Source organism: Artemia sp. Qi Xiang Cuo, chromosome 3 (genome assembly GCF_049724085.1).
Source record: "Artemia sp. Qi Xiang Cuo chromosome 3, ASM4972408v1, whole genome shotgun sequence".
Lineage (NCBI taxonomy): Eukaryota > Metazoa > Arthropoda > Branchiopoda > Anostraca > Artemiidae > Artemia > Artemia sp. Qi Xiang Cuo.
In genome coordinates this window covers 16,598,609-16,626,390 of record NC_142796.1, presented here as the reverse complement: position 1 = coordinate 16,626,390, position 27,782 = coordinate 16,598,609, and the positions used below count along the sequence as shown (strand labels likewise).

General features: G+C 36.8%; 1 protein-coding gene across 1 annotated transcript in view; it reads left to right on the top strand.

Moving 5' to 3' along the window:
* The window catches only part of LOC148953808 (uncharacterized), a 76,912-nt gene that overhangs the window by 38,407 nt on the left and 10,723 nt on the right, over positions 1–27,782 (top strand). Inside the window, exon 5 of the mRNA XM_089085912.1 lies at positions 17,276–20,525. Coding sequence (XP_088942038.1) covers positions 17,276–20,525 — 3,250 coding nt within the window. The remainder of the gene's footprint in view (positions 1–17,275; positions 20,526–27,782) is intronic.

Below are 27,782 nucleotides of genomic sequence, written 5' to 3'. Positions count from 1 at the left end.
TGTATGCCACAAAATGCAATAGGATAATAGCGCATATTAACCCTAATTTACTATGCAAGGTCAGGTGAACATGGTGTTACCTACGGTTACCTAATTGCGTAAGCTGATCAGAGCCGTTTACCCACAAAATGCAATAAGATTTAGTGTGGGAGCATATTTTGTTTCTGGTAAGGTTTTGTCTTTATAGGTATTTTTTAGACTAATTTTTGACTCGGTCAAAAATTTCGGGGGGGGGGGGTCAAACTGGGTAACCCCTCCCCCCTGGATACGGCCTTGACTCCGGGTATTAGTAGTAATCGCCCAATTAGCACTGACTCTGATTGCGTAATATGCCTTACCACGGGTCAGTGAGCTATTACAATGAACCCTATGTGGGTTGGTAGACATGTTTTCTATTATGGCATTGATTTTTTGTGTGTCAATCGATTAGAGAAAGTTGGTGGTTAGTCCAATATAATAACTTGATTGGTCGGTTTTCTAAAAAAAACTTGCCAAGCTATAATGTACTCAATAAAAAAAAAAAAACCCGTCGTTATTGCGAGAGGCTTACTCAATTTACATCTTAGTGTTAACTGGGTGATCTAATTGCGTAGGTACTAAAGGAACATTTGAAGGTGGAGAAAAAAAGGGGTAATTAGTGATTGGATAATTTTAACAAGAAATGACTGAAAAGTGTTTTGAAGGAGACGGAATGAATGTGTACTATATAATACACAAGTGATGATTTGCACAGTGTTGTCAATTTTAAATAGTTTAGAAATAAAAAAAATTAACAAGAAATGGTCGAAAAGTGTTTTGAGGGAGTTGAGTTGCACGAGGGGTCAGTTACATGCGGATTCAGCTACACGAGGATTAGTTAAAGGGGGTCGAGTAGCCCGGAGGTTACGTTGTACGGTGTTTCGGTTATACAGGGGTTCAGGTACCTGGGGGGTTCAGTTGTACGGGGTTTCTGTTATACAGGGGTTCAGTTACATGGGGGGTTCAGTTATTTTTTCTGATTCTGCGTGTTTTCTTAAGAAAATAACTGCTCCTTTAGCAAACTTAGCCATAGCTACCTGAAACTCTGCATAAATATCTTCATTTTTAATCTAATTGCATAGGTACTAAAGGAACATTGAACATTTTTTCTCATTTTGTGTGACCACCCCGGCGCCCCAAAGACTCCTGAGCCTCCATTATAATACTTTTTAAGGCTTTATTATATCTTTTCAGAACAAATTATTATTTTAGGGAATTATTTTGGTGAAACAGTTAGAGATATTTTAAGAGATGATTTTAGAAGAGGACTTGAGGGTGAAACTCTGTGGTCGTTATAATACACAAGTTCCATTTGAACAGTGTTGTGAGGTCCCTTACCACAACCCCAAAGGGCTCTGATCCCCCTACCCCAACCCCCAAGGAAGCCCCTGGACAGAAAAGGTTTTCTGGACCCCCAAAGGACACTCGGATCCCCGATGCCTCCTGAGTCCCCCATTATAATAATTTTTAAGGCTTTATCATATCTTTTCAGAACAAATTATTATTTTAGGGAATTATTTTGGTGAAACAGTTAGAGACATTTTAAGAGATGATTTTAGAAAAGAACTTGACGGTGAAACTCTGTGGTCGTTATAATACACAAATTCCATTTGAACGGTGTTGTGAGGTCCCTTACCACAACCCCAAAGTGCTCCGATCCCCCCCCCCCAACCCCGAAGGAAGCCCCCCGGACAGCAAAGGTTCTCTGGACCCCCAAAGGACCCCCTGCACCCCGATGCCTCCTGAGTCCCCCATTATAATACTTTTTAAGGCTTTATTATATCTTTTCAGAACAAATTATTATTTTAGGGAATTATTTCGGTAAAACAGTTAGAGACATTTTAAGAGGGTTGTGAGGTCCTTTACCACAACCCCAAAGGGCTCCGATCCCCTTACCCCAACCCCGAAGGAAGCCCCCGGACAGCAAAGGTTCTCTGGACCCCCAAAGGACCCCCGGCGCCCCGATGCCTCCTGAGTCCCCCATTATAATACTTTATTAGGCTTTATTATATCTTTTCAGAACAAATTATTATTTTAGGGAATTATTTCGGTGAAACTCTGTGGTCGTTATAATACACAAGTTCTATTTGTACGGTGTTGTGAGGTCCCTTACCACAACCCCAAAGGGCTCCGATCCCCCCACCCCCACCACGAAGGAAGCCCCCGGACAGCAAAGGTTCTCTGGACCCCCAAAGGACCCCCGGCGACCCGATGCCTCCTGATTCCCCCATTATAATAATTTTTAAGTCTTTATTATATCTTTTCAGAATAAATTATTATTTTAGGGAATTATTTCGGTGAAACTCTGTGGTCTTTATAATACACAAGTTCCATTTGAACGGTATTGTGAGGTCTCTTATCACAACCCCAAAGGGCTCCGATCCCCCCCCCCCCAACCCGAAGGAAGCCCCCGGACAGCAAAGGTTCTCTGGACCCCCAAAGGACCCCCGGCACCCCGATGCCTCCTGAGTCCCCCATTATAAAACTTTTTAAGGCTTTATTATATCTTTTCAGAACAAATTATTATTTTAGCGAATTATTTCGGTGAAACTCTGTGGTCGTTATAATACACAAAATCCATTTGAACGGTGTTGTGAGGTCCCTTACCACAACCCCAAAGGGCTTCGATGCCACCACCCCCACCCCGGACCCCCAAAGGACCCCCGGCGCCCCGATGCCTCCTGAGTTCCCCATTATAATACTTTTTAAGGCTTTATTATATCTTTTCAGAACAAATTATTATTTTAGGGAATTATTTTGGTGAAACAGTTAGAGACATTTTAAGAGGGTTGTGAGGTCCCTTACCACAACCCCAAAGGGCTCCGATCTTCCCTCCACCCCACCCTCAACGGAAGTTCTTAGAATGCACAGGTTCTCTTGACCCTTTACGGATTCCTGGTAACCTGCAGACTCCTGAGCACCCCCTTATAAAACTTTTTAAGGCGTTATTATATATTTTCATTATAAATTATTATTTTATAATCGTATTTCGGTGAAACTCTGTGGTCTTTATAATACACAAGTTCCATTTGAACGGTGTTCTGAGGTCCCTTACCACAACCCCAAAGGGCTCCAATCCCCCCACCCCAACCCCGAAAGAAGCCCCCGGACCGCAAAGGTTCTCTGGACCCCCAAAGGACCCCCGGCGCCCCGATGCCTCCTGAGTCCCCCATTATAATACTTTTTAAGGCTTTATTATATCTTTTCAGAACAAATTATTATTTTAGGGAATTATTTCGGTGAAACAGTTAGAGACATTTTAAGAGATGATTTTAGAAGAGGACTTGAGGGTGAAACTCTGTGCTCGTTATAATACACAAGTTCCATTTGAACAGTGTTGTGAGGTTCCCTCACTGCAACCCCAAAGGTCTCCGAACCTCACACCCCACCCCGAACGAACCCCCCGGTCCACAAATGGTGTCTGGACTCCCAAAGGGCCCCCGGTACCCCAATGGCTCCTGAGTCCCCCATTATAATACTTTTTAAGGCTTTATTATATCTTTTCGTTTAGGGAATTATTTCGGTGAAACAGTTAGAGACATTTTAAGAGCTGATTTTAGAAGAGGACTTGATGGTGAAGCTCTGTGGTTGTTATAGAATAAATATCTTCATTTTTAATCTAATTGCGAAGGTACTAAAGGAACATTTAAAATTTTTTCTGATTTTGTGTGAGCACCCGGCGCCCCAAAGACTCCTGAGCCTCCATTATCATACTTTTTAAGGTTTTATAATATCTTTTCAGAACAAATTATTATTTTAGGGAATTATTTCGGTGAAACAGTTAGAGACATTTTGAATGATGATTTTAGAAGAGGATTTGAGGGTGAAACTCTGTGGTCGTTATAATACACAAGTTCCAGTTGAACAGTGCTGTGAGGTCCCTTACCACAACCCCAAAGGGCTCCGATCCCCCCACACCAACCCCGAAGGAAGCCCCCGGTCCTCAGAGGTTCTCTAGGCTCCCAAAGGGGCCCCCGGCGCCCCAAAGACTCCCGAGCCTCCATTATAATACCTTTTAAGGCTTTATTATATCTTTTCAGAACAAATTATTATTTTAGGGAATTATTTCGGTGAAATAGGTCCTCAAAGGTGGTTGTTGTCTTCAACCTATAGTTTGAGATGAATAGTTTGCTATTTCAAGCTTTTTTTAGCTAAGGGTTCTTAGTATTTCAGAGGTGTGTGTTGTCTGAAACATATGATTTGAGGTATGCAATTTGTTTTTTCTGACTTTTCATGAACAGATTTTGTAAGTCTTTTGTAGGTATTCGGTGTCTCAAACTTATGATTTGGAATGTTTGGTTTGCTCTTTTTTTACTTTTCTTAGCTGGATCTTATAACATCTTAGAGGTGTGTTTTGACTGAAACCTATGATTTGGGAATGAGTGGTTTGCTATTTTTGACTTATCTGAGTTAGATTTCTTAGAATTTCATAGGTATGTGCTTTCAAGAAATTATGGTTCGGGAGATGTAGTTTGCTTTTTGGACTTTTCAGAGCTAGGATTCTTAGTCCCTCATAAGTCTTTGTCGTCTGAAAATTCTAGTTTAGGATTAATAGTTTGCAATTTCAGGCTTTTTTGAGTTAGTGTTTATAAATATTACGTATGTGAAGCTTCCAAGTCAGTTTTAAGTTCACCAAGACATAAAAAATTTAAAGTTCGGTTCTAATTTTTACATAGAAAATAGAAAAAGTTATACTATGATTATGATGATTTTCTATGAAGATAAAAAGTTTCACTTTAATTCTAAATTTTCTTAAATTCACCTTCTACTTTTCTCAGAGATGAAAAAATTCGAAGTTCAATTTAAAATTTTAACAATAAAGTCAAGGAAAGTTCAAGTTCCCTTCTGAATTTTACCAAAGAACACAATTCAATTCTAATTTATCCAGAGTAAATAAAAATCTTCCACTTAAGTTCTTTATTTCACAAAGACATAAAAAAATTTAAAGTTCATTTCTAAATTTTTCAGTGGAAGATAAAAAAAGTAATACAATACTTCTGAATATTTTCACAGCAGATAAAAATTTCTAGTTCAATTTTGAATTTTATCAATGAAGGTAAGAAAAGTTCAAGTTCCATACTTAATTTTTCCAAAAAACACAATTCAATTCTAAATTATCCAGACAAAATAAAAATGTTTCACATAACTTCTTTATTTCATAAGGACATACATAAATTTAAATTTCATTTCTAAATTTTTCAGTGGAAGATAGAAAAAGCTATACCATACTTGTGCATATTTTCACGTAAGATAAAAAATTCTAGTTCAATTTAAAATTTTCTCAATAAAGTGAAGAAAAATTCAAGTTATCTTCTGAATTTTACCAAAGAACAAACTTCAATTCTAATTTCACCAGAGAAAATAAAATCTTCCACTTCAGTTCTTTATTTCACAAAGACATAAAGAAATTTAAAGTTCAATTCTAAATTTTTTGGTGGAAGATAGAAAAAGTAATACCATACTTGTGAATATTTTCACGGAAGATAAAAAATTTCTAGTTCAATTTAAAATTTTCTCAACGAAGTGAAGAAAAGTTCAAGTTCTCTACTGAATTTTACCAAAGAACACAATTCAATTCTAATTTCTCCAGAGAAAACAAAAATCTTCCACTTAAGTTATTTATTTTAAAAAGAATTATATAAATTTATAGTTCAATTCTAAATTTTTTAATGGAAGATAGAAAAAGTAATACCATACAGATGAAAATTTTCCCAGACGATTAAAAGTTCTAGTTCAATTCAAAATTTTCTCAACAAAGTGAAGAATAATTCAAGTTCTCTTCTGAATTTTACCAAAGAACACAATTCAATTCTAATTTCACAAGAGAAAATAAAAATCTTCCACTTAAGTTCTTTATTTCACAAATAAATAAAGAAATTTATAGTTCAATTCTAAATTTTTCCGTGTAAGATAGAAAAAGTAATACCATACTTGTGAATATTTTCTCAAATAGAGGAAAAATTTAAAATAAAGTTCCAAATTTTTCGCAGAAGATAAAAAAAGTTAAAGTTTTCTTTTGAATTTTACCAATTAACATAATTCAATTTTAAATTCTCCAGAGAAAACCAAAATATTCCACTTAAGTTCTATATTTCACAAAGACAAAGAAATTTAAAGTTCAATTCTAAATTTTTCGGTGGAAGATAGAAAAAGTAATACCATACTTGTGAATATTTTCAAGGAAGATAAAAAAGTTCTAGTTCAATTTAAAATTTTATCAACGAAGTGAAGAAAAGTTCAAGTTCTCTACTTAATTTTACCAAAGAACATAATTAAATTCTAATTTCTCCAGAAAGAACAAAAATCTTCCACCTATAGTGTTTATTTTACAATGATATAAAGAAATTTAGAGTTCAATTCTAAATTTTTCGATGGAAAATAGAAAAAGTAATACCATACTGGTGAATATTTTCCAAGAAAAAAAAAAGTTATAGTTCAATTCAAAATTTTCTCAACGAAGTGAAGAAGAATTCAAGTTCTCTTCTGAATTTTACCAAAGAACACAATTCAATTCTAATTTCACCAGAGAAAATAAAAATCTTATTCTTCATTTAAATATTTCACAAGTACTTAAAACAATTTAAAGCTCAATTCTAAATTTTTCAGTGAATGTTATAAAAATTATTACCATACCTGTGATCATTTTATCTGATAAATGACCTTTATTATTTAAAATTAAAATTTTTACACATTAGATAAAAAGTTCAAGTTCTCGTCGGAATTTTACAAAAGAACACAATTCAATTCTAATGTCTCCAGATAAAATAAAAATATTCCACTTAACATCATTATTTCACAAAAACATGAAGAAACTTAACGTTCAATTCTAAATTTTTCGGTGGAAGATAAAAAAAGTAATATTATACTTGTGAATATTTTCCCGGAAGATAAAAAGTTTTAGTTCAATTTACAATTTTCTCAACGAAGTGAAGAAAAGTTCAAGTTCTCTTCTGAACTTTACCAAAGAACACACTTCAATTCTAATTTCTGACACGACACACAAACAGAGTCATAGTGAGAGAGATATCCAAAAAGTTGGGTTGATCTAGGTTCACTTAGAGTGGCGCGCCACTTTTCTTCACTTCATTGAGAAAATTTAAAATTGAACTAGAACTTTTAATCTTCCGTGAAAACATTCAAATGTATGGTTTTACTTTTTCTATCTTCCACCGAAAAATTTAGAATTGAAATCTGAATCTCTTTACGCATTTGTGAAATATAGAACTGAAATGGATGATTTTTATTTCCTCTAGGTAACTTAGAATTGAATTGTGTTCTTTGGGAAAATTCAGTAGAGAACTTGAATTTTCCTTCACTTCGTTGTGAAAATTTTAAATTGAACTTTAAATTTTTTCATCTCTTTGAGAAAAGTCGGAACTGAATTTAAGAAAATTTAGAATTATATTGAAACTTTCTATCGTCATAGAAAATTATGACTATCCTAGTAGAACTTTTCTTATTGTATGTTGAAATATTAGAATCGAGCTATAAATTTCTTATGTCTTGGCGAATCAGAAGCAGATTGTGTCAATTCACAGATGAAAAATTAAGAATCTTAAGAACGGAAAAGTCGGAAATTTCCAGCTACTCATCCCAAACTAGAAGTTTCAGACAACAAACACCTATGAGGGACTAAGAATCCTAGCTCTGAAAAGTCCAAAAATCAAACTACACCCCCCAAATCATAATTTTCTGAAAGCGCACACCTATTAAATGCTAAGAAATCTAACTCAGAAAGGTAAAAAATAGCAAACCACTCAGTCCAAAATCATAGGTTTCAGTCAAAACACACCTACGAAAGGCTAAAAGATCCAGCTCAGAAGAGTCAAAAAATAGCAACCAACTCATCCCAAATCATAGGTTTCAGACGCCAAATACTTACAAAAGACTAAGAAATCTGCTTATGAAAAGTCGGAAATAGCAAATTACATACCTCAAATCATAAGTTTCAGACAACACACACCTATGAAATACTAAGAAACCTTAGCTCAGAAAATCTTTAAATAGCAAACTCTTCATTCCAAACAATTGGTTTCAGACAACACACACCTATGAGGGCCTGGTTCACCGAACTAATTCCCTAAAATAAGAATTTGTTCTGAATAGATATAATAAAACCTTAAAAAGTATTATAAGGGAGGCTCAGGAGTCTTTGGGGCGCCAGGGGCCCCTTAGGGAGACTAGAGAACCTTTGAGGACCGGGGGGTTCCTTCGAGGTTGGGGTGGGGGGATCGGAGCCCTTTGGGGTTGTGCTAAGGGACCTCACTGCACTGTTCAAATGGAACTTGTGTATTATAACGACCACAGAGTTTCACCCTCAAATCCTCTTCTATAATCATCATTCAAAATGTCTCTAACTGTTTCACCGAAATAATTCCCTAAAATAATAATTTGTTCTGAAAAGATATTATAAACCCTTAAAAAGTATTATAATGGAGACTCAGGAGTCTTAAGAGTACCGGGTGCTCACACAAAAGCAGAAAAAATGTTCAGTTCACCTTTAGTACATTCGCAATTAGATTAAAAATGAAGATCTTTATTCTATAACAACCACAGCTTCACCGTCGAGACCTAATCTAAAATCATCTTTTAAAATGTCTCTAACTGTTTCACTGAAATAATTCCCTGAACGAAAAGATATATAACGACCACAGAGTTTCACCGAAATAATTCCCTAAAATAATAATTTGTTCTGAAAAGATATAATAAAGCCTTAAAAAGTATTATAATGGGGGACTCAGGAGCCATTGGGGCGCCGGGGGTCCTTTGGGAGTCCAGAGAACCTTTGAGGACCGGGGGCTTCCTTCGGGGTTGGGGTGGGGGGATCGGAGCCCTTTGGGGTTGTGGTAAGGGACCTCACAACCCTGTTCAAATGGAACTTGTGCATCATAACGACTACAGAGTTTCACCGAAATAATTCCCTAAAATAATAATTTGTTCTGAAAAGATATAATAAAGCCTTAAAAAGTATTATAATGGGGGACTCAGGAGGCATCGGGGCGCCGGGAGTCCTTTGGGGGTCCGGGGTTGGGGGTGGTGGGATCGGAGCCCTTTGGGGTTGTGGTAAGGGACCTCACAACACAGTTCAAATGGAACTTGTGTATTATAACGACCACAGAGTTTCACCGAAATAATTCCCTAAAATAAAAATTTGTTCTGAAAAGATATAATAAAGCCTTAAAATGTATTCTATTGGTGGACTCTGGAGGCTTGAGGGGGCGGGGGGTCCTTGGAGGGTCCAGAGAGCCTTAGCTGTCGGGGAGCTTCCTGCGGGGTTGGGGTGGGGGGATCGGAGCCCTTTGGGGTTGCGGTAAGGGACCTCACAACACCGTTCAAATAGAACTTGTTATCATAACGACCTGAGTTTCACCGAAATAATTCCCTAAAATAATAATTTGTTCTGAAAAGATATAATAAAGCCTTAAATAGTATTATAATGGGGGACTCAGGAGGCATCGGGGCGCCGGGGGTCCTTTGGGGGTCCAGAGAACCTTTGCTGGCCGGGGGCGTCCTGCGGGGTGGGGGGGGGGGGATCGGAGCCCTTTGGGGTTGTGGTAAGGGACCTCACAACACCGTTCAAATGGAACTTGTGTATTATAACGACCACAGAGTTTCACCGAAATAATTCACTAAAATAATAATTTGTTCTGAAAAGATATAATAAAGCCTTAAAAAGTATTATAATGGGGGACTCAGGAGGCATCGGGGCGCCGGGGATCCTTTGGGGGTCCAGAGAACCATTGCGGGCCGGGGGCTTCCTTCGGGGTTGGAGTGGGGGGATCGGAGCCCTTTGGGGTTGTGGTAAGGGACCTCACAACCCTCTTAAAATGTCTCTAACTGTTTCACCGAAATAATTCCTTAAAATAATAATTTGTTCTGAAAAGATATAATAAAGCCTTAAAAAGTATTATAATGGGGGACTCAGGAGGCATCAGGGTGCCAGGGGTCCTTTGGGGGTCCAGAGAACCTTTGATGTCCGGGGGCTTCCTTCGGGGTTAGGGTGGGGGGGGGTCGGAGCCCTTTGGGGTTCTGGTAAGGGACCTCATAACACAGTTCAAATGGAACTTGTGTATTATAACGACCACAGAGTTTCACCCTCAAGTCCTCTTCTAAAATCATCTCTTAAAATGTCTCTAACTGTTTCACCAAAATAATTCCCTAAAATAATAATTTGTTCTGAAAAGATATAATAAAGCCTTAAAAGTATTATAATGGGGGACACCGAAGGCATTGGGGCACTGGGGGCCCTTTGAGGGTCCAGAGAGAATTTAATATCCAGGGGCTCCCATCGAGGGTGCTTTGGTGTGATTGGAGCGCTTCGGAGGTCTGCTGCGGGACCTCACAACTCCGTTCAAATGGAACTTGTGTATTATAACGACCACAGAGTTTCACCTTAAAATCCTCCTCTAAAATCATCTTTCAAAATGTCTCTAACTGTTTCACCGAAATAATTCCCTAAAATAATAATTTGTTCTGAAAAGATATAATAAGAACTTTAAATTTTTCATCTCTTTGAGAAAAATCAGAACTGAATTTAAGAAAAATTACGGGGTTGGTGTGGGGGGGGGGTCGGAGCCCTTTGGGGTTGTTGTAAGGGACCTCATAACACTGTTCAAATGGAACTTGTGTATTATAACGACCACAGAGTTTCACCCTCAAGTCCTCTTCTAAAATCATCTCTTAAAATATCTCTAACTGTTTCACCGAAATAATTCCCTAAAATAATAATTTGTTCTGAAAAGATATAATGAAGCCTTAAAAAGTATTATAATGGAGGCTCAGGAGTCTTTGGGGTGCCGGGTGGTCACACAAAATCAGAAAAAATGTTCAATGTTCCTTTAGTACCTATGCAATTAGATTAAAAATGAAGATATTTATGCAGAGTTTCAGGTAGCTATGGCTAAGTTTGCTAAAAGACCAGTTATTTTCTTGCGAAAACACACAAAATCAGAAAAAATAACTGAACCCCCCATGTAACTGAACCCCGGTATTACCGAAACCCCGTCCAACTGACCCCCCCCTGTCACTGAGCCCCTGTATAACCGAAACCCAGTACAACTGAACCTCCGTGCTACTTGACCCCATTTAACTAATCCCCGTGTAACTGAATCCGTATGTAACTGAACCCTCGTGCAACTCAACTCCCTCAAAACACTTTTCAGCCATTTCTTGTTAATTTTTTTATTTCTAAACTATTTAAAATTGACAACACTGTGCAAATCATCACTTGTGTATTATACAGTACACATTCATTCCGTCTCCTCCAAAACACTTTTCAGTCATTTCTTGTTAAAATTATCCAATCACTAACTACCCCTTTTTTTTCTCCACCTTCAAATGTTCCTTTAGTACCTACGCAATTAGATCACCCAGTTAACACTAAGATGTAAATTGAGTAAGCCTCTCGCAATAACGACGGTTTTTTTTTTTAAATTGAGTACATTATACCATGGCAAGTTTTTTTAGAAAACCGACCAATCAAGTTATTATATTGGACTAACCACCAACTTTCTCTAATCGACTGACACACAAAAAATCAATGTCATAATAGAAAACATGTCTACCAAGCCACATAGGGTTCATTGTAATAGCTCACTGACCCGTGGTAAGGCATATTACGCAATCAGAGTCAGTGCTAATTGGGCGATTACTACTGGTATTTATGTTTCAAAATGTGAATATTGTCGTTCTTTGCATCCATGAATGGATTGAGATGTTTTAGTTATGTGTGATTTATTTATTTTGTTAATGACCCTTTGAAATTAAGAAAAAACTTGAACTTGACAACTGCTTTCCCAAAAATCCGAGTAAGAACCATCTAAGTTCTCGTGTTTTGTGCTGGAGATATTTAGTTTTAATGAAGCTAATATCAACAGATAGTGTGAATCTGGTTTTTCGATTAAATGGAGCGGAACTTCCTTTCTAAAGTTCTGGAAAGGGTAGTCCCTAATAATCATCTGTCTTACCTATTGGGAAAACGCTGAAATCTGCTCAAAGGAAGTATCATTTCAGCAATTTGACTGATTTAGGAGTTCCCTGGGGCATTACCCGCTTTTATTGACAAGCTCACCGACAAAAGGAATTTAAAATATCACTATCTTTTCGGTCATATTTTACAGTCTAACCACAAATTTTCGACAGCTCTTGATGATAGGTAGACCCCTGGGAGAATCTGCTAATGGGCCCTTAGTCTTTGTGACGGTCACCCTACACTGGAGCTCGCAAAATGATTTCGGATGGTATTTAGGAAAAATAGTATTCAAGAAGTATAAAAATAGCGGTTTTTACTTGGCATTTGACATTACTACTGCTCGATTACAGTGTAAAGGAGATATAAAGGCGGGATTTATTTTTCTAACTGTTATGCATGGTAATGATCTAAAAAAGTTTATGGCCTTAAAAGGTGACCATCCAAATTGGGGAGAGTAGGCAATATCATGGAAAGTAACTTGAAAGGTTTCGTGTTAACGTATGTCTTTACTCGTGATTAAATAAAAAAAAACAAGTTTTTTTTAACTGAAAATAAGGAGTGACGTTAAAACTTAAAACGAACAGAAATTATTCCGTATATGAAGGGGGCTGTCCCCTCCTCAACGCCCCGCTCTTTACGCTAAAGTTTTTTATTGTTTTAAAAAATAGAGTGGGGAGAAAGAGTCAAACTTTAGCGTAAAGAGCGACGCGTTGAGAAGGGGACAGCCCCTTTCATATACGGAATAATTTATGTTCGTTTTAAGTTTTAATGTCGCTCCTTACTTTCAGTTAAAAAAAATAGTTTTTTGATTTTGGCTCACCGTACATGAATAATTAAAACTCAATTTGCATATTACTTTTACCTTTTTTTGGTTTAATGGCTTTCTCGAAACTTGTTTAGTTTCATTACGAACGTTTTTATTAGTAATAAATATACGTAACTTACGAATTAACTTACGTAACGAACTTCTATATTCATATATTTTTAATACGTATATTAGGGGGCTCGCCCCCTAGTCAGTACCTCGTTCTTTACGCTAAAGTTCGAATTTTGTTCCAATTCTTTAAAAATGACCCCTTAATCACAAAGGCCGTTAATTAGAATAAATACCTCTTATGAAAGTACTAAAAAATCTTTGGCTTAAAGAACGAGGTATATTTTCTGTTCGTTTTAAGTTTTGATGTTGCTCCTTACTTTCAGTTGAAAAACTTGTTGTTTTTTTTTATTTAATTTCTGAGCTTTTTTTAAGTAATGCTGGAAAATCCGGAGAAAAATTCAGAAAAATTCTCCCCTGAAATTGTCTGTATCAGAGGCAACGCTGTAGCGTTGCCTAAAGTAAAGGCCATACGGCTCCAATGTTTTATTATTTATTTATTTTTTCCCAGAGGCACTTCATATGGAAGGGGTCATCGTAAAAGCTTCAAAAGGGGCTCATTCGATTGGAAACCGAGAGTTCTAGTGCCCTTTTTAATAGTCAAAAATGATTGGAGGGCAACTAGCCCCCCCCCACGCCCATCAGTCCCCCAAACGCATCCAATCAAAATTTTGAGATAGCTATTTTGTTCAGCGTAGTTGATTCCCACATAGAAAATATATTTTTGAGGAGGATACTCCCCCACAACCCTCAGGGCAAGGGTTTTAAGTTATGCCCTGGGGACATATAAGGTTTTTATAGAAGGCGTTGTCGTAGAAACTTCAAAACAGGCTCATTCGATTAGAACTTAAAGAGCTAGTGCCCTTTTTAATAGTCTAAAGTGATTGGAGTGTAACTAGCCCCCCTCCCCCCCTCCACGCCCATCATTTTTCCAAATAGATCCAATTAAAATTTTGAGACATTCATTTTGTTCAGCGTAGTTCATTTCCACATAGAAAATATATTTTTGAGGAGGACTCTCCTCCACAACCCTCAGGGCAAGGGTTTTAAGTTATGCCCTGGGGGCATATAAGGTTTTTATAGAAGGCGTTGTCGTAGAAACTTCAAAACATGCTCATTCGATAGGAAATTAATTCTCGTGCCCTTTTTAATAGTCGAAAGTGATTGGAGTGTAACTACCCCCTTCCCCCCCCCCACGCCCATCATTTCCCCAAACACATCCAATCAAAATTTTCAGATAGCCATTTTGTTCAGCTTAAATCATTTCCAGATAGAAAATATATTTTTGAGGAGGATACTCCCTCAAAACCCTCGGAGCACGTGTTTGAAGTTCTGCCCTAGGGGCATATAAGGTTCTTATAGAAGGCGTTGTGGTAGCTTCTTCAAAACATACTAATTCGCTTGGGAATTAAAGGGCTGGTGCCCTTTTTATTCGTCAAAACCGATTGGAGTGCACCTCGCCCCCCCCCTCCCACGCCCATCGGTTCCCGAAACACATCCAATCAACATTTGAAGATAGCCATTTTGTTCAGCGTAGTTGATTTCCTGATAGAAAATATGTTTTTGAGGAGGACAATCCCCCAGAACATTCAGGGCGAGGGTTTTAATATATGCCCTGGTGGCATATAAGGTTTTTATAGAAGGCGTTGTCGTAGAAACTTCAAAAAAGGCTCATTCGATTGGAAATTCAAAGGGATAGTCCCTTTTTAATATTCGAAAGTGATTGGAGGACAACTAGCCCCCCCCCCCTACCCATCATTCCCCCAAACACATCCAATCAAAATTTTTAGATAGCCATTTTTTTCAGCGTAGTTGATTTTCTGATAGAAAATATGTTTTTGAGGAGGACAATCCCCCAGAACATTCAGGGCGAGGGTTTTAATATATGCCCTGGTGGCATATAAGGTTTTTATAGAAGGTGTTGTCATAGAAACTTCAAAAAAGGCTCATTCGATTGGAAATTAAAGGGATAGTGTCCTTTTTAATAGTCGAAAGTGATTGGTGGGCAACTACCCCCCCCACGCCCCTCATTTCCCCCAACACATCCAATAAAAATTTTGAGATAGCCATTTTGTTCAGCGTAGTTGATGTCCAGATAGAAAATATCTTTTTGAGGAGGAGAATCCCCCACAACCCTCAGGGCAAGGGTTTTAAGTTATGCCCTGGGGGCATATAATGTTTTTATAGAAGGCGGTGTAGTAGAAACATATAGAAGGCTCATTCGATTGGAAATTCCGAGGGCTAGTGCCCTTTGTAATAGTCGAAAGTGATTTGAGGGCAACTAACCTCCCTCTCACGCCCACCTTTTCCCAAAACACATCCAATCAAAATTTTAAGAAAGCCATTTTATTAAACGTAGTTTTAAGTTCTGGAAATTATGTCTTTGAGGATTGCAACTCCCCCAAAGCCCTCAGGGCAAGGGTTGTAATTTAAGGATTCTCCGAATCCTTCATATTATTTCTTATGGAAGGGATACTCGTATAAACTTTAGAGAGGGCTCATTTGATTGAAAATTTAAAGTTCTTGTTCACTTTTTAAGAGTCAAAAGAGATTGAAGGGCAACTAGCCCCTCTCCCTCGTCCACGCCCTAAATGCATCAGATAAAAATTTTGAGATAGATTAATAAATATTCAATTTATTTATATTTATATAGATTAATAAAAATAATAACAAATAAAACGATTGCTCTTGTAATTAAATAAAAAAACAAGTTTTTTTTAAAAGTGAAAGTAAGGAGCAACATTAAAACTTAAAACTAACAGAAATTATTCCGTATATTATTCCGTAATTATTCCGTTCATTGCCCTTTTTTCACCTTAAAAAGCAAGGAATGCGCAGATTATTGTCTTAATTTATATGTGCTAGCGATGGCTTTCCATGAAAAAACCTTCTCTTTATTTAATTTCTGTGCGTCTTAAGTTTCATTTGTTCTTTAATAGCAAAATATTTGTTTTCGTTTTAAGCTTTATTTTCATACTCAATCCAAGAATTACTCGCTTTAAGATCTATTTATTCATTTATTTTATTACTTGTTGTTTGTTTTTCACAATGACTTTTTGTTCAATTTCTGCACGTTTTGGGTTTTATCTACAATTGAATATTCAATGGTGATAACTTTGTATTTGTATTTTAACATGTGTGTCTCTGTGTCGAGGTCAATTATAACGTTGCCTATATATTTCTTTGAAAATCTTGTTTTTTGGAAGTTAGTTTTTAAATAATATTTCCCAATAACCAATACTATATGTTAACATTGGGTAAAGTTCATAACTTTCAGCCCTCCCCTGGGACTTTGGGGGATTAAGTCATCCTAAAAGACATTGTTATCATATTTTTTACCATGCTGAACAAAATGGCTATCTCAAAATTTTTATCGGATGACTTTGGGAAAAAATGAGCGTGGGAGGGGGCCTAGTTGTCCTCCATTTTTTGGTCACTTAAAAAGGGCACTAGAACTTTTAATTTCCGTTCCAATGAGTCCTCCTACGATATTCTAGGACCACTGGGTCTATATGATCACCCATAGGAAAAAACAAAACAAAAAAAAGACAAATAAACACGCATCTGTGATCTTTCTTCTGGCAAAAAATAAAAAATTTCACATTTTTGTAGATAGGAGCTTGAAACCTCCACATTAGGGTTCTCAAAAATGCTGAATCTGATGGTGTGATTTTCATTAAGGTTCTATAACTTTTAGGGGGTCTTTCCCCCCTTTTTTCGAAAATCAGCCAAATTTTCTCAGGCGCGTAACTTTTAATGGGTATGACTAAGTTTGGTGAAACTTATATATTTGAAATCAGCAATAAAATCTAATTCTTTTGATGTATCTATTGGTATCAAAATCCCGTTTTTTAGAGTTTCGGTTACTATTGAGCCGGTTCGTTCCTTACTTACAATTCGTTACCACGAACTGTTTGGTCGATGCTCGGGAATAGTAATAAGGATATGTTCAACCCAGAGTCGCTCCTAGGGTTACGCCCGGGGACTAGGGTTGGTGACGCCCGGGGACAGTTAGTCTAAAATTAGTAAGGAGTAATTAGGGTTTTGAACGTAAAAAATGGCATGTAGATTTATTGAAATTAATTACAGGAGGAAATGTCTATAATTTCTGCAATAAGGTTTCTTTTTCATTGTGCATACAAATTATATCCTGTTATGTAGTTCTTATTCTTTGCAAATCCATGATGTAATGTTTTTTTTTTTTTTTTTGCAGCCAGGTCCCAAATCTATTTAAGCCTAATCATATAAAATGAGAACGACAGAGGAAAATTTTATGCTTAGTACAACACACAGCTGTAGGCTAAAATCCCTTACTTAATATATTTACACAAATTATCATAAATCCTATATACTCTCATGCTCTAAACAATTGTAAAATAAAACTAATTCAATCAAATCTTAATCTATTTCAGGCATCTTCATGACACTAAGGAAGACATTCAGGTTCTTGGAAGTGGAAAAATCTATAGAAGGAGCAATTCAAAAGTAAGATTTTTCCTTGAAGAAAATTTGTCAAATGGTCAAGAAGACGACAAAATCATGGATGATATATTATCAAATTTAATGGAATTGCAAAGTGAAAGGAGTACAAACACACCGACAGCAACCTCAGAGCCTGTCCCTTGGACCCCGTCAGTCGTAGATGAAACAGAGGGTCTTTATTTTGGAGATGAAAGGGATCAAAGAGAGCCGGTAGTAATATTTCCAGCAGAGGATGAACGTGAAAAATTTGATGGTGATAGTGGAAATACTTCCCTGTCATCTAGTGATTTTATAGGGGACCCTCGTATTCATCAGGATGACGTAAAAGCTCATGTTAGTCAGTTCAATGATGAAAATGACGTTAATGTGACTGGGCAGAAAGATGACGCATTAAAACGAGACGCGAACAATAAAGGTCACAACCTTAGAATATTTCAGCTTCCACAACAAGAAGTTGGATTGGCTGCTGATGAGGATGAATCTGGAAAACTTGAGGGTGATAGTGGAAATATCTCCATATCAAATAGTGACTTTGCGGGAGATACTAGTCTCGGTCGTTGTGATTTAGTGGGAATACTAGATGATATAGCTAAAACGCCGAATCAAGAAGTCAATTTTGGAGCCAATGATTCGAGAGGAACTCCAGCTATCCTTTTTTCAAAGAACGCAGTCACTTCTACTCCAAAGGGTAGTAATATAAAATATGATAGTATTAACCCAAATACTTTCCTGTCAATTAGTAATTTCATGCGGGTAGCGGATGTTGATTATCGAGATACAGTTGATAAACAAGATCGAATACAAACTGTCAATAGCAGAGGAAATGGTTCAAACAGAAGATCTACTATAAAGTATTCAAAGGGTAGTGACGATGTAACTTTATCGAATTCTGTTGAAAAATCTCATACTGACTCATGCCAAAATTTTGAGGAAGAAGTTGAAACGAATAAAAGATCTAACCGACACGATATGGATATGCCAGCTACTCGCAGCAATATTTTTGGTAAAAATTTGAGCCCTCTTTTACCTTCTGATTATGAAACCCCATCTGGCGATGAATCTAGTCGCATAAAAATATTTTCTTCTGATCAACCCTGGGATGAAGATAATTATGTGGTTGTGTATACCGCACCAAGTAATGAAAAGAAGTGGCAAATTCCAAAAAAGCTTGAACCTTTTCAGTGCGACATCCCTCCTTCAGAGGATGGTCCATTGAAGACAAGCAGCCCGTCTATCAATGCCCCTGCTAATTATGATACAAATACAAATACACTCATAATAAATGTTGAACCAAGAGATTTGTTCTCACCAAAAAGTAAATTAAATGTTGTTAATATTAATGGGCGTTCAATTAAACCGCTTACTTATGACTTCAAACCACCAATGAACAGTACGGGCAATGATCAGGAAGATAATGATAGGATAGTCAAAATGAATGAGCCGCCTGAGCAATCTTTAGATAATGGTCAAAGCGTGAATGATGGAAGTATCAACGGTAAAAGCTCTGAGAGTGCAACCGAAAGGCATAGCAAAGTTAAAAATATGGATTTTACTGACCCTGCTGATTCCAACTCGAAAAAATTGACTGATAAAGAGACTTCTAGCTGTCTGAAGCCTCAAAAACACGATGCACCGTCAAGAGCTTCAAGAGAAAAGTATGTAAGTGAAGGCAGCTTGGAGCTGTCTTCCTCAACAAGCTCAAAAATCAATCAGCCACTCTCTGTAGCAGACCTTGTTGATAGATTCTTACCTGTTGAAACGGCTTCACAACCGTTGCCTCTACTAGATACTAAACCCAGTCTACCAGAAATTTCAAGACCCTGCAAAATAGTCTATTCATTGAGCGATTACCATCCAAGCACCAGGGAACCTGAAGAAAATGATTCTATGACCAAATCATTAGATGAAACAAGCACATTTCCACCCACAAATCAAATGGTTCGTGTCTCTGCCCCTCTAAATATTTCAGAAATGAAGACCAATCCATTTGAATTAAAGAACAAAAGAAGGTTGTTTCGCCGTCAAGGCTCTTTATTTTCGGAAGTGACAACCGACGGTAGTAGTGTTTGCCCTAATGACTCCGAGCTAAGTAGTCGTTGGTCAAGTATCACAAGCATGGATAGTGAGGATATTGATGATGAATCTACTTCTGGCAGTGGGATTGATGTCAAGTTTTATAAGCAACAACAATATGAGATAAAATCAGCTAGAACCAAGAGCGGATTGAAAAGAAAATCGTTCGCAGCGGCCAATTCTGTGAACGTCGAAAGTGACCCCATAATCAAAGACTCCGAGAACCAGTTGACTGATATGGAAAATAATGATCCACCGACTGGTCAACTAAGTAAAACAGATGAACAATCCTTTGAATCGTCCACATCTTCCCCTTCATGTTTTTCACTCGGATTATTGTCATATCCAATAGAAGATGAATGTAAGAGAGCGAAAGAGCTAAATCTTTATACTGTTGATAATAATAGAACGCTTTATCATCCATTTGTTGAACAAGAATTAAAATCGAAAGGTCTGAGAAAATTTATTGAGTGGATGGATAAGTTTAATGTAGCAATGTTTGATATGACTTACAAGACACTGTTGCCAGTTCCCAAATCTTATGAAGAATTGCCAGAAGAGCAACGCTATGGTTCAAAATCGGAAGAGTTTTTAGCCATGAATCTACCTAGTTATGAATCACAATATATTTTTATCTGTAGAATTCCACTGATTTTGAAGCTTGATTGTATGAATCTCTATTTAGATCAAGTAATTAATAACCCCTCTGTTCTTAGCTTAAAGGAACTTATTAAAGAAACGAAATTCTTATTAACCTACTCTATCAAATATAAGTTGATTATTTTGGAGCGCTTGAGTGTCATAAATTTCGAGAGTGATGATATGATGAAGACAAGGAATATGGAAGATTTGAGCATTTACAATGGCGCATTGAAGAAGACGTTTCAAGTCTACACGAATTATTTGAAGCAGCTTGTTGCTGCTGAAGCAAAATCAACAGAATCCTTTGCCTTTTCAAGATACATACTTGAGGATGAGTGGACGACCTACTGTCGTCAGACTGCTGTTCATGTACCCAAAGGAGAAGTCCATGCTGGTGTTGCGTTTGCTGAGATGGCGTCGGAACTCCTTCGTGCAATCGGACCTCTGCTTTATAGAGGCTTAGAGGTGAGTTTTATGTCTTTAGCATCAAGAGAAGGTGTATATAGTATCGCTTTCTTTGTGAGATTTCGTCGCACCCAAATCTAGGGGCTTGTCTGATATTCGTTATCATTCTTGCAGGGACTCGAAAAACTGGATTAAATGTGTATAGCTGAAAAAAATACGTCATTCGTTGGCACCAAAAGTGCCGTTTTTAGTGCCATTTGGATCTTGCTGATGGTGTAATTTATAGGAAGGACGTAAATATAATAAACAAAATACTTCAGTGATGACATGTATACTATCAAAGAGATTCCTGATGGAGTTATAAAATATCTACCAATGTTGATTTTGGTTTTTACTTTTCTATGTTAAATTATACAGATCTTGTTTTCAACACTACCAATTCCTATTTTATCTTAAATATTACTTCCAGTGCTGCTTCTGAACTATTTCTGACCAGCATAAATTATGTTGAGTTTTTTCTTTCAATTCCCATGAACAGTTAACATTTTCCTTTATACGATAAAAATAAACAAATTACTTTCATTAATCTTATTTTAAAACAAGGCGCCACGAAATATGTCATTAAAATACGTAAAATATCGATAAAATACGTAAAAGACCAGTAAAGGTAGAATAGGTAAAGTACCTATATCTGACACTTATAGGCCTTTTATAGAAAAATATTATTCTATTGGTTAGTGTTTTCGTTCCTAAACCAAAAAATTTTTCGTGAACTATGCTGTATTAGTATTTTTGTCGTCACTTCAGCAGACCGTTTTAAAATTAACGGAAAACCTTAATTACTCCCTCATTCTGAAAGGAATTTATTTTGTTCTCACAAAAAAAAATATTGTTAATACTGAATTAAATTCTAATTAAACCAATTACCCATGGCTTCAACCCACTATGCATAGTATGGACAACACTATAGTGATGATAGTTACAATGCCAGGTCTCTTGTTTTCCTTAAGACCTGCCAAACTAAATTTCTGGTTCTGACAAACCAGTCTGTATGGAGAGTAACATATTCGTTTGGTCTTGGTGTGACCACTGTTAATTTAGTCATGCCTTTGAGCTGCCCAAATAAAATTTTACAGAAGTTATTACTTTTAGAAGAAGAATTTTTTTAAATAGTAAAAGACTAATTTTCTTAGAAATTAACTTGGAGCTGTGGGATTCTGAACTCGCAGGCGAAAAAAAAAGGAAGATAGGTTTAAGTTGTTGCCTTTTCACCAATATCAAATAATCAGGTTGAAATCGTTTTTCAGTTTAGTAGCCTATGAGTTAAAATAGGTTTGTTTTAAAGCATTTTGATCTCCTAATGTGCTTAGAAAAAAAGAAGTTAATGTTGTTGACATTCGACCCACAGCCAGTCATTAGGCTGAAATTCTTCTTTAAAATCGTAATGTACAAGCTAAAATAGATTTATAAGAAATCGCTTTTATCTCTAAGTGAGCTAAAAAATATAATATTTTAAGTTGTAGACATTTACCTTATCTCGAATTATTAGGTTGAAGTTGTTTCTCAACTTAACAGTATATAAAGTGCTTTATCTTCAAATGTACTAAAAAGATAAAATTGCTTAAAGTTGTAGACATTTAACCCATCTTGAATTATCGGGTTGATTTTTTTTCAGTTTAGTAGTATATAAGCTAAAATAGATCTATTATAAAATCATTTTTGTCTCAAAATGTGATTAAGGTCAAAGAAAACCGTTTAAAGTTGAAGACATTCATTCCATCCTCAATTACTAGGTTGAAATTGATTTTTATTTTAGTAGTACATAAGCTAAATTTTATAATGAAACGCTGTTATCTCCAAATATCCTAAAAAAGAAAAAAAAACCGTTTAAAGCTCTTCACGTTTAACTCACATCTAATTACCAGGTCGAAATTGTTCTTAAATTTCGTAGATAAGCTAAAACAGATTTCTAATAAAAGGCTTTCATCTTCAAATGTCCTAAAACAGAAAAAATAATAATAATAATAATTTTATTTGTGCCCGCTCATACAAAAAAAAACAGAAAAGCGGAGTAATGCAAAAGAAGAAAAGGAAAAACTAGAACACTCAGCATCAAAGAACAAAATTAAATAGTAATTTCTTCAGATACAGAGGCAAAAACTTGAACAATGTTTCCAACACCTTTTTTCTGCACTTGTTTCAGTAGACGGCACAGCGACAATTGGGTATACCATGAAGATAATTTCTTAAACCACATTGGCCTGACATCCCATAAAGAAAGAAAAACGAGCAAAAATGGGGTTTTTATAGGCCAAATGAAAATACTGAAAAAACAAAGCGAATATTTCGAGAGGACAAACGCCTCTCTTCTTCAGCGCGAAACGAAAAAATGTAACCAAGGAAAGTGCCGAAGAAAAAACAACAAAAAACAAACGCTGAAAGTCAATGTGAAAAGAACCAAAAAACCAAAAAAAAAACAACTTAAAAGATGAATAAAATTCACTAAAAGTCAAAAATTAAAAGAATTAAAACCAAATACCTAACAACCATAAAAGCGAGTTATTCGCCAATATCCGCGATTTGCACAAAATCTAAAAAAATATGAACTGCCATCGACGGATACTAGCGAACAACTGACAAAGAAAAGGAAACAATTCATTCACTCAAAAAACAAAGCGAACCAGCAATTAATTAAGTTGGAGAACAATGTCATTTTATTTCAGATTTTAATTATTGCATTTCTTGCAGACACCCTTTGAGACCTAAGGAGTTGTTCGCGTGCTTGGTTATATGACTGGGAAAGTGGTTCAAATTTTATTTGAGGGAACGCTAAAGTATCGGCTTCTTATTTGAGAAAACCAAAATATGACTCGTTTATTCTTAGATCACCGGAATCTCTGTTTAAAGCTAGACCTAAATGTTGGTATTTATAAATTTCAACAGCTTCTCTGTAGTGCTGGACTATACCTTTGTCGTGCAAAATAAGGCTAGCTTGATTAAACAAAATAGTATGGTCTGGTTTTTCAAAAATGTGCTCTGCAATGGCAGAGTAAAAATTTTCTGTTTTTTTCCGCTTTTTAAGTGTGTTATTAATTGAACTAGAGTGCTGAGTTAATCTATCCGTTAGTCGCTGATCAGTTCTTCCGATATACCAAAGATCACACGAACAAGGAATTCTCTAGACACCGGAGTTTTCACCTATCGGGATAGGGTCTTTACCTTGATAAATTTGGGACCTGATAGTTTTTCTGGGTCTATAATAAGTGTAAATGTTATTTTTCCTTAGATTTTTTGAAATTTGGTCTGAAACCCCTTTAACGTATGGGAGACCAAGATAAACTGAATTTTCCCTTTGATTTGTGTTTTCTGTGGAACTATCTGATAATTGTTATTTTCTTCGGCACTTTCCTTAGTTACATTATTTTGTTTCGCACTGAAGAAGAGAGGCGTTTGTCCTCTCGAAATATTCGCTTTGTTTTTTCAGTATTTTTATTTGGCCTATAAAAACCCCATTTTTGCTCGGTTTTATTTCTTTATGTGGGTCTACCCTATTTTGAGAGTTTAGAACGAATGTGTTTCTCTCGTGGATCGGGCATCGAAGCAAAAACTTGAGGTATTTGCAGTACACAGACCGGAGTTTTAGTTTGTCAGTTTGTGTGAACGAGTCTCATAACGGCGAGGCATGAAGCAAGTGAGGGAGAGCGACCTCTGCGTAAAGCTTTGCAAGATCTTCCTGTTTAAGCTAAATTTCAGAGAGACAAGCTTCTCATAACTTGAACGAATACTCTTGGTAATTTTCTCGATTATTAGTAAACGAGAACTTATGACATCATGACCGTACCTTATTCCAAGGTACTTCATGGTATTTCCAGGGAAAATTTTCATTTGTTCAACCGTCACATATGTAGGGCCACTGCTTTGCTGCTTGCTTTGCCGAGAGAAAGAATTCTACGAACTCCGTCTTTAGTGGGTTGACCCTTAGACCGATACTTTTGTAACCATTTATCAGGTGGTGAATATTTTCTTGTAGAGTAGTATGGTTAAAGCTTAACATCAGCAGGTCGTCAGCATACGAAAGCAGGCTGAGGTCACATGGATTGATGCTGAATCCTCCAGCAACGTTTTTTGTTCTTCTGGATGTCATGGTATTAAACAGGATGGGGCTTAATACAGATCCTTGTCGAATACCTTGAACAAGTCTAATCGGTCTTCTCAGGTGATCCCCTGCCAGTCTAACTTTCACAAAACTACCTGAGTAACAGAAAGATAAAAGTGCCACGACATGAGCATTCACACCATATTTGAGTAATTTCAGGAACACCTGAGACTGTGCAACTGAATCGAATGCATCTGAAAATGTCTACGCAGCACATAAAGAGGGAGGAACCTATTCTGTGGGTTTTGTCAATAGCTTTCTTTAAAAGCCTATGTAAAAACGCGCAACTCAGGTTTCGGTGGACTCCGAACTGACGATAATCCAATCTACACTTCCCCGAAATTTCTGGAAGGAGAAGTAGATCGAGGACTCTACTGAGAACACTTGAAACGGTAATTGATCCATATCCTGTGCACTGATTTTGATTTTTCCCTTTTTTGGGGGATATTTGACAGAATACCAGCACAAAATGAGCTGGGGACCATACTGCATTCGACACACATCTGGAACAGAAGTGTGATATGTTCAAACAAGAAGTCACTGCCATGCCTTAGGTTATCCGGACAAATACCATCGAGACCAGGTGCCTTTCCGTGTTTTAATTTACAAACTGTTTTAGCTACGGCCAATTTAGGTATCACAAAGGTATTTCGCACTTTTAATAAAGGTTTTGAGTTTTTTCTTTCAGCAGTTATCACAATCCCGTTCAAGCTTGGTGTCTTTGGAACCAAACACTGTAGAGCAATGCCTTAACCACTCCTCTTTCGGAATGTCAGATGAGCATGTTTTTCCACTGGTCTGGGATCTCTTGGAAAACTTCCACATCAGTTTTGGGTGTTTTGAGGCTCGCTCTGGAACCTTATCAGCTTCTTTGCTTTTCAGTTTTTCCGTTACATTTAAGTAGTCCTTCTTTGGGCTCCGAAATAGTTGGAAGATCACTCTAGATCTGGGCTGATCGTATTCCTTCCAGATATTCAAAACAGGACTGGGGAGTACTTACGGCCTGCGACTCAGTCAAAGGATCAGGTAAACAAGGGCCTACAGTAATTTTGGGATAAAAATTACTCTTAGCAAACCGCTACCTCTTTTTTTTTCCAAAAGCGTGATCTGATAGACAGTTTGTATTTATCAAAGGTTGGGATCGTAGGTCATGGGACTACTTTTGTAACAGGTATAATATTTATTTGTTTATATTCCAACAACACCTTTGGTTCAGTTACGACTACTACTACCGCAGCACCAAGCCGCCTGACGCCAACACAACTATGCACGCTTCTCCATCCCAATCAATTCAAAGCTTCCCTTTACACCTTTCCAAGAAATTCCTATTTCCCTTAACTGTTTCTTTTCGACATCCTCCCATTACAACTGCAGACGACTTGCTTTTCGTTTAGCCCTAGACGGTTGGATGAGAAGGACAATCTTTGGCAATATGTCATCCTTCATCCATAGAACACGCCCCCGCCGTCTCAAATTACCTTTCGCTGTAGCCCTAGAAAGTTTGATTGAACCACACTTTTCATAGAGCTTACTATTTGAAATACGGACAGTCAGTCGGGTACCCAAAACAATCCGTAGGCAATTTCTCTGGAAATCATCTGTGAAAATTTGGACTTTCAGCGTTTGTAACATGGATTATAGACAATTTTAAACAATTTGGGAAATTTGACCCTAAATGGCTTTTCGGTGACGGAGAAAAATGGTGCTGCTAAGGAATCAACTCCAGTCAAAACATCCTTATTACCATTGTAACGAGCACAGGGGAACTTTGGAAAAACAGTTGTAGGAGAAACACGATCAGGAAGGTGAACCTGGTTTTCAGTTGACAGAGGGACTAATTACTTACTATTCATTGCTTAGTAATTTTTACATTGAAGAGCTCTCAAACCTGAGTCACATTGAGGATGGGCGCTCACAGGAAATTTTCTGCGAGGGGGTGGGGGCTAGGGGGCAGAAAAAAGAATAGCAGTTTTGGTTGTAAGCATGGAGAAAAATGTTAGGATATATTTTTTCAAAAATAAATTTCTTGACGTATATATACAAAACTCCAAATAAAAAGGCTAACTAGTTTGACATGCAAAATGAAACGAAACTCTGCAAAGTTTTTAACGGCGAGGATTTAATCCATAACATGTTTAATTACTATGTATAAAAGTATAAGACTAACTAAGACTAACTAATTAAATAGTTAGTTTTAAGACTAATTAAGACTAACTAATTAAATCAAATAAGCAGACTAACTAATTTGACATGTAAAATTAAACTAAACTCAGCAAAGTTTTGAACGGTGAGGATTTAATCCATAACATGTTTAATTACTATGCATTGTCATGTGTTGATTATCCGTTACACCATAAACATGAAGTAAATGAAAATTACGGTTAAACCGAAATTCTTGAAAAATTTATTATGGCCTGGAATGTAGACTTGTCCTTATGCAATTTCTTAAACGTTTGAATAGGCTAGAGAAGGAGTAGATATAGAAAATTGAAAATAGCTTACAATGAGATATCTTCTGCTCTAGTTTTATTCCCAGAAGCTTCATTGACATGTCTTAGATAAATAGTTTTCAAAGATATCAATAACCCCATTAGCGGAGTTTCTCTCCTTCAAAGTCCGAGAGTTAATGTCTTCACTTTGTTTATAAATTTCCAAATTTGGTTAATGGAATACGTATTTTCCCTTTTGTAGAGTACTTAGATACATATAAATTTGTTGTTTTTTTTCAAACCAGCTATGAAAGTAGTGAGAAGACCACACTGCCATTTAATATTTTTTTAAAGTTTTATTCCTCTTTCTTAACAACGAATTTCCCTATTGTTCTACTTGTTGTTTGAAACAAGCGATGTAAGTAAGTAAGTAGTGCAGCATTGAACTTTTACAGTCGTTATTTATGATGTTGTTATACCTTTAATGGTCCTTAATCCGGAAGTTGCGATTGGGGAAGGGGGGGGATTCGAGACTAGCCATCCAGTTCTGGTGCACACCCGTCTGGATTGCTTTCCCTAGATTTCTCCTGGTATCTAGTTCGAGCTTGGTTGACTCTGGCTGTGTTTTACAGAGATACACTATTGACCCCCGTCCCACAAACAAATCACCGGTGACACCAGGAACCGAACCCCCTTCTCTTCGGAACAAGTAGTCCAACTGTATGACTCGTA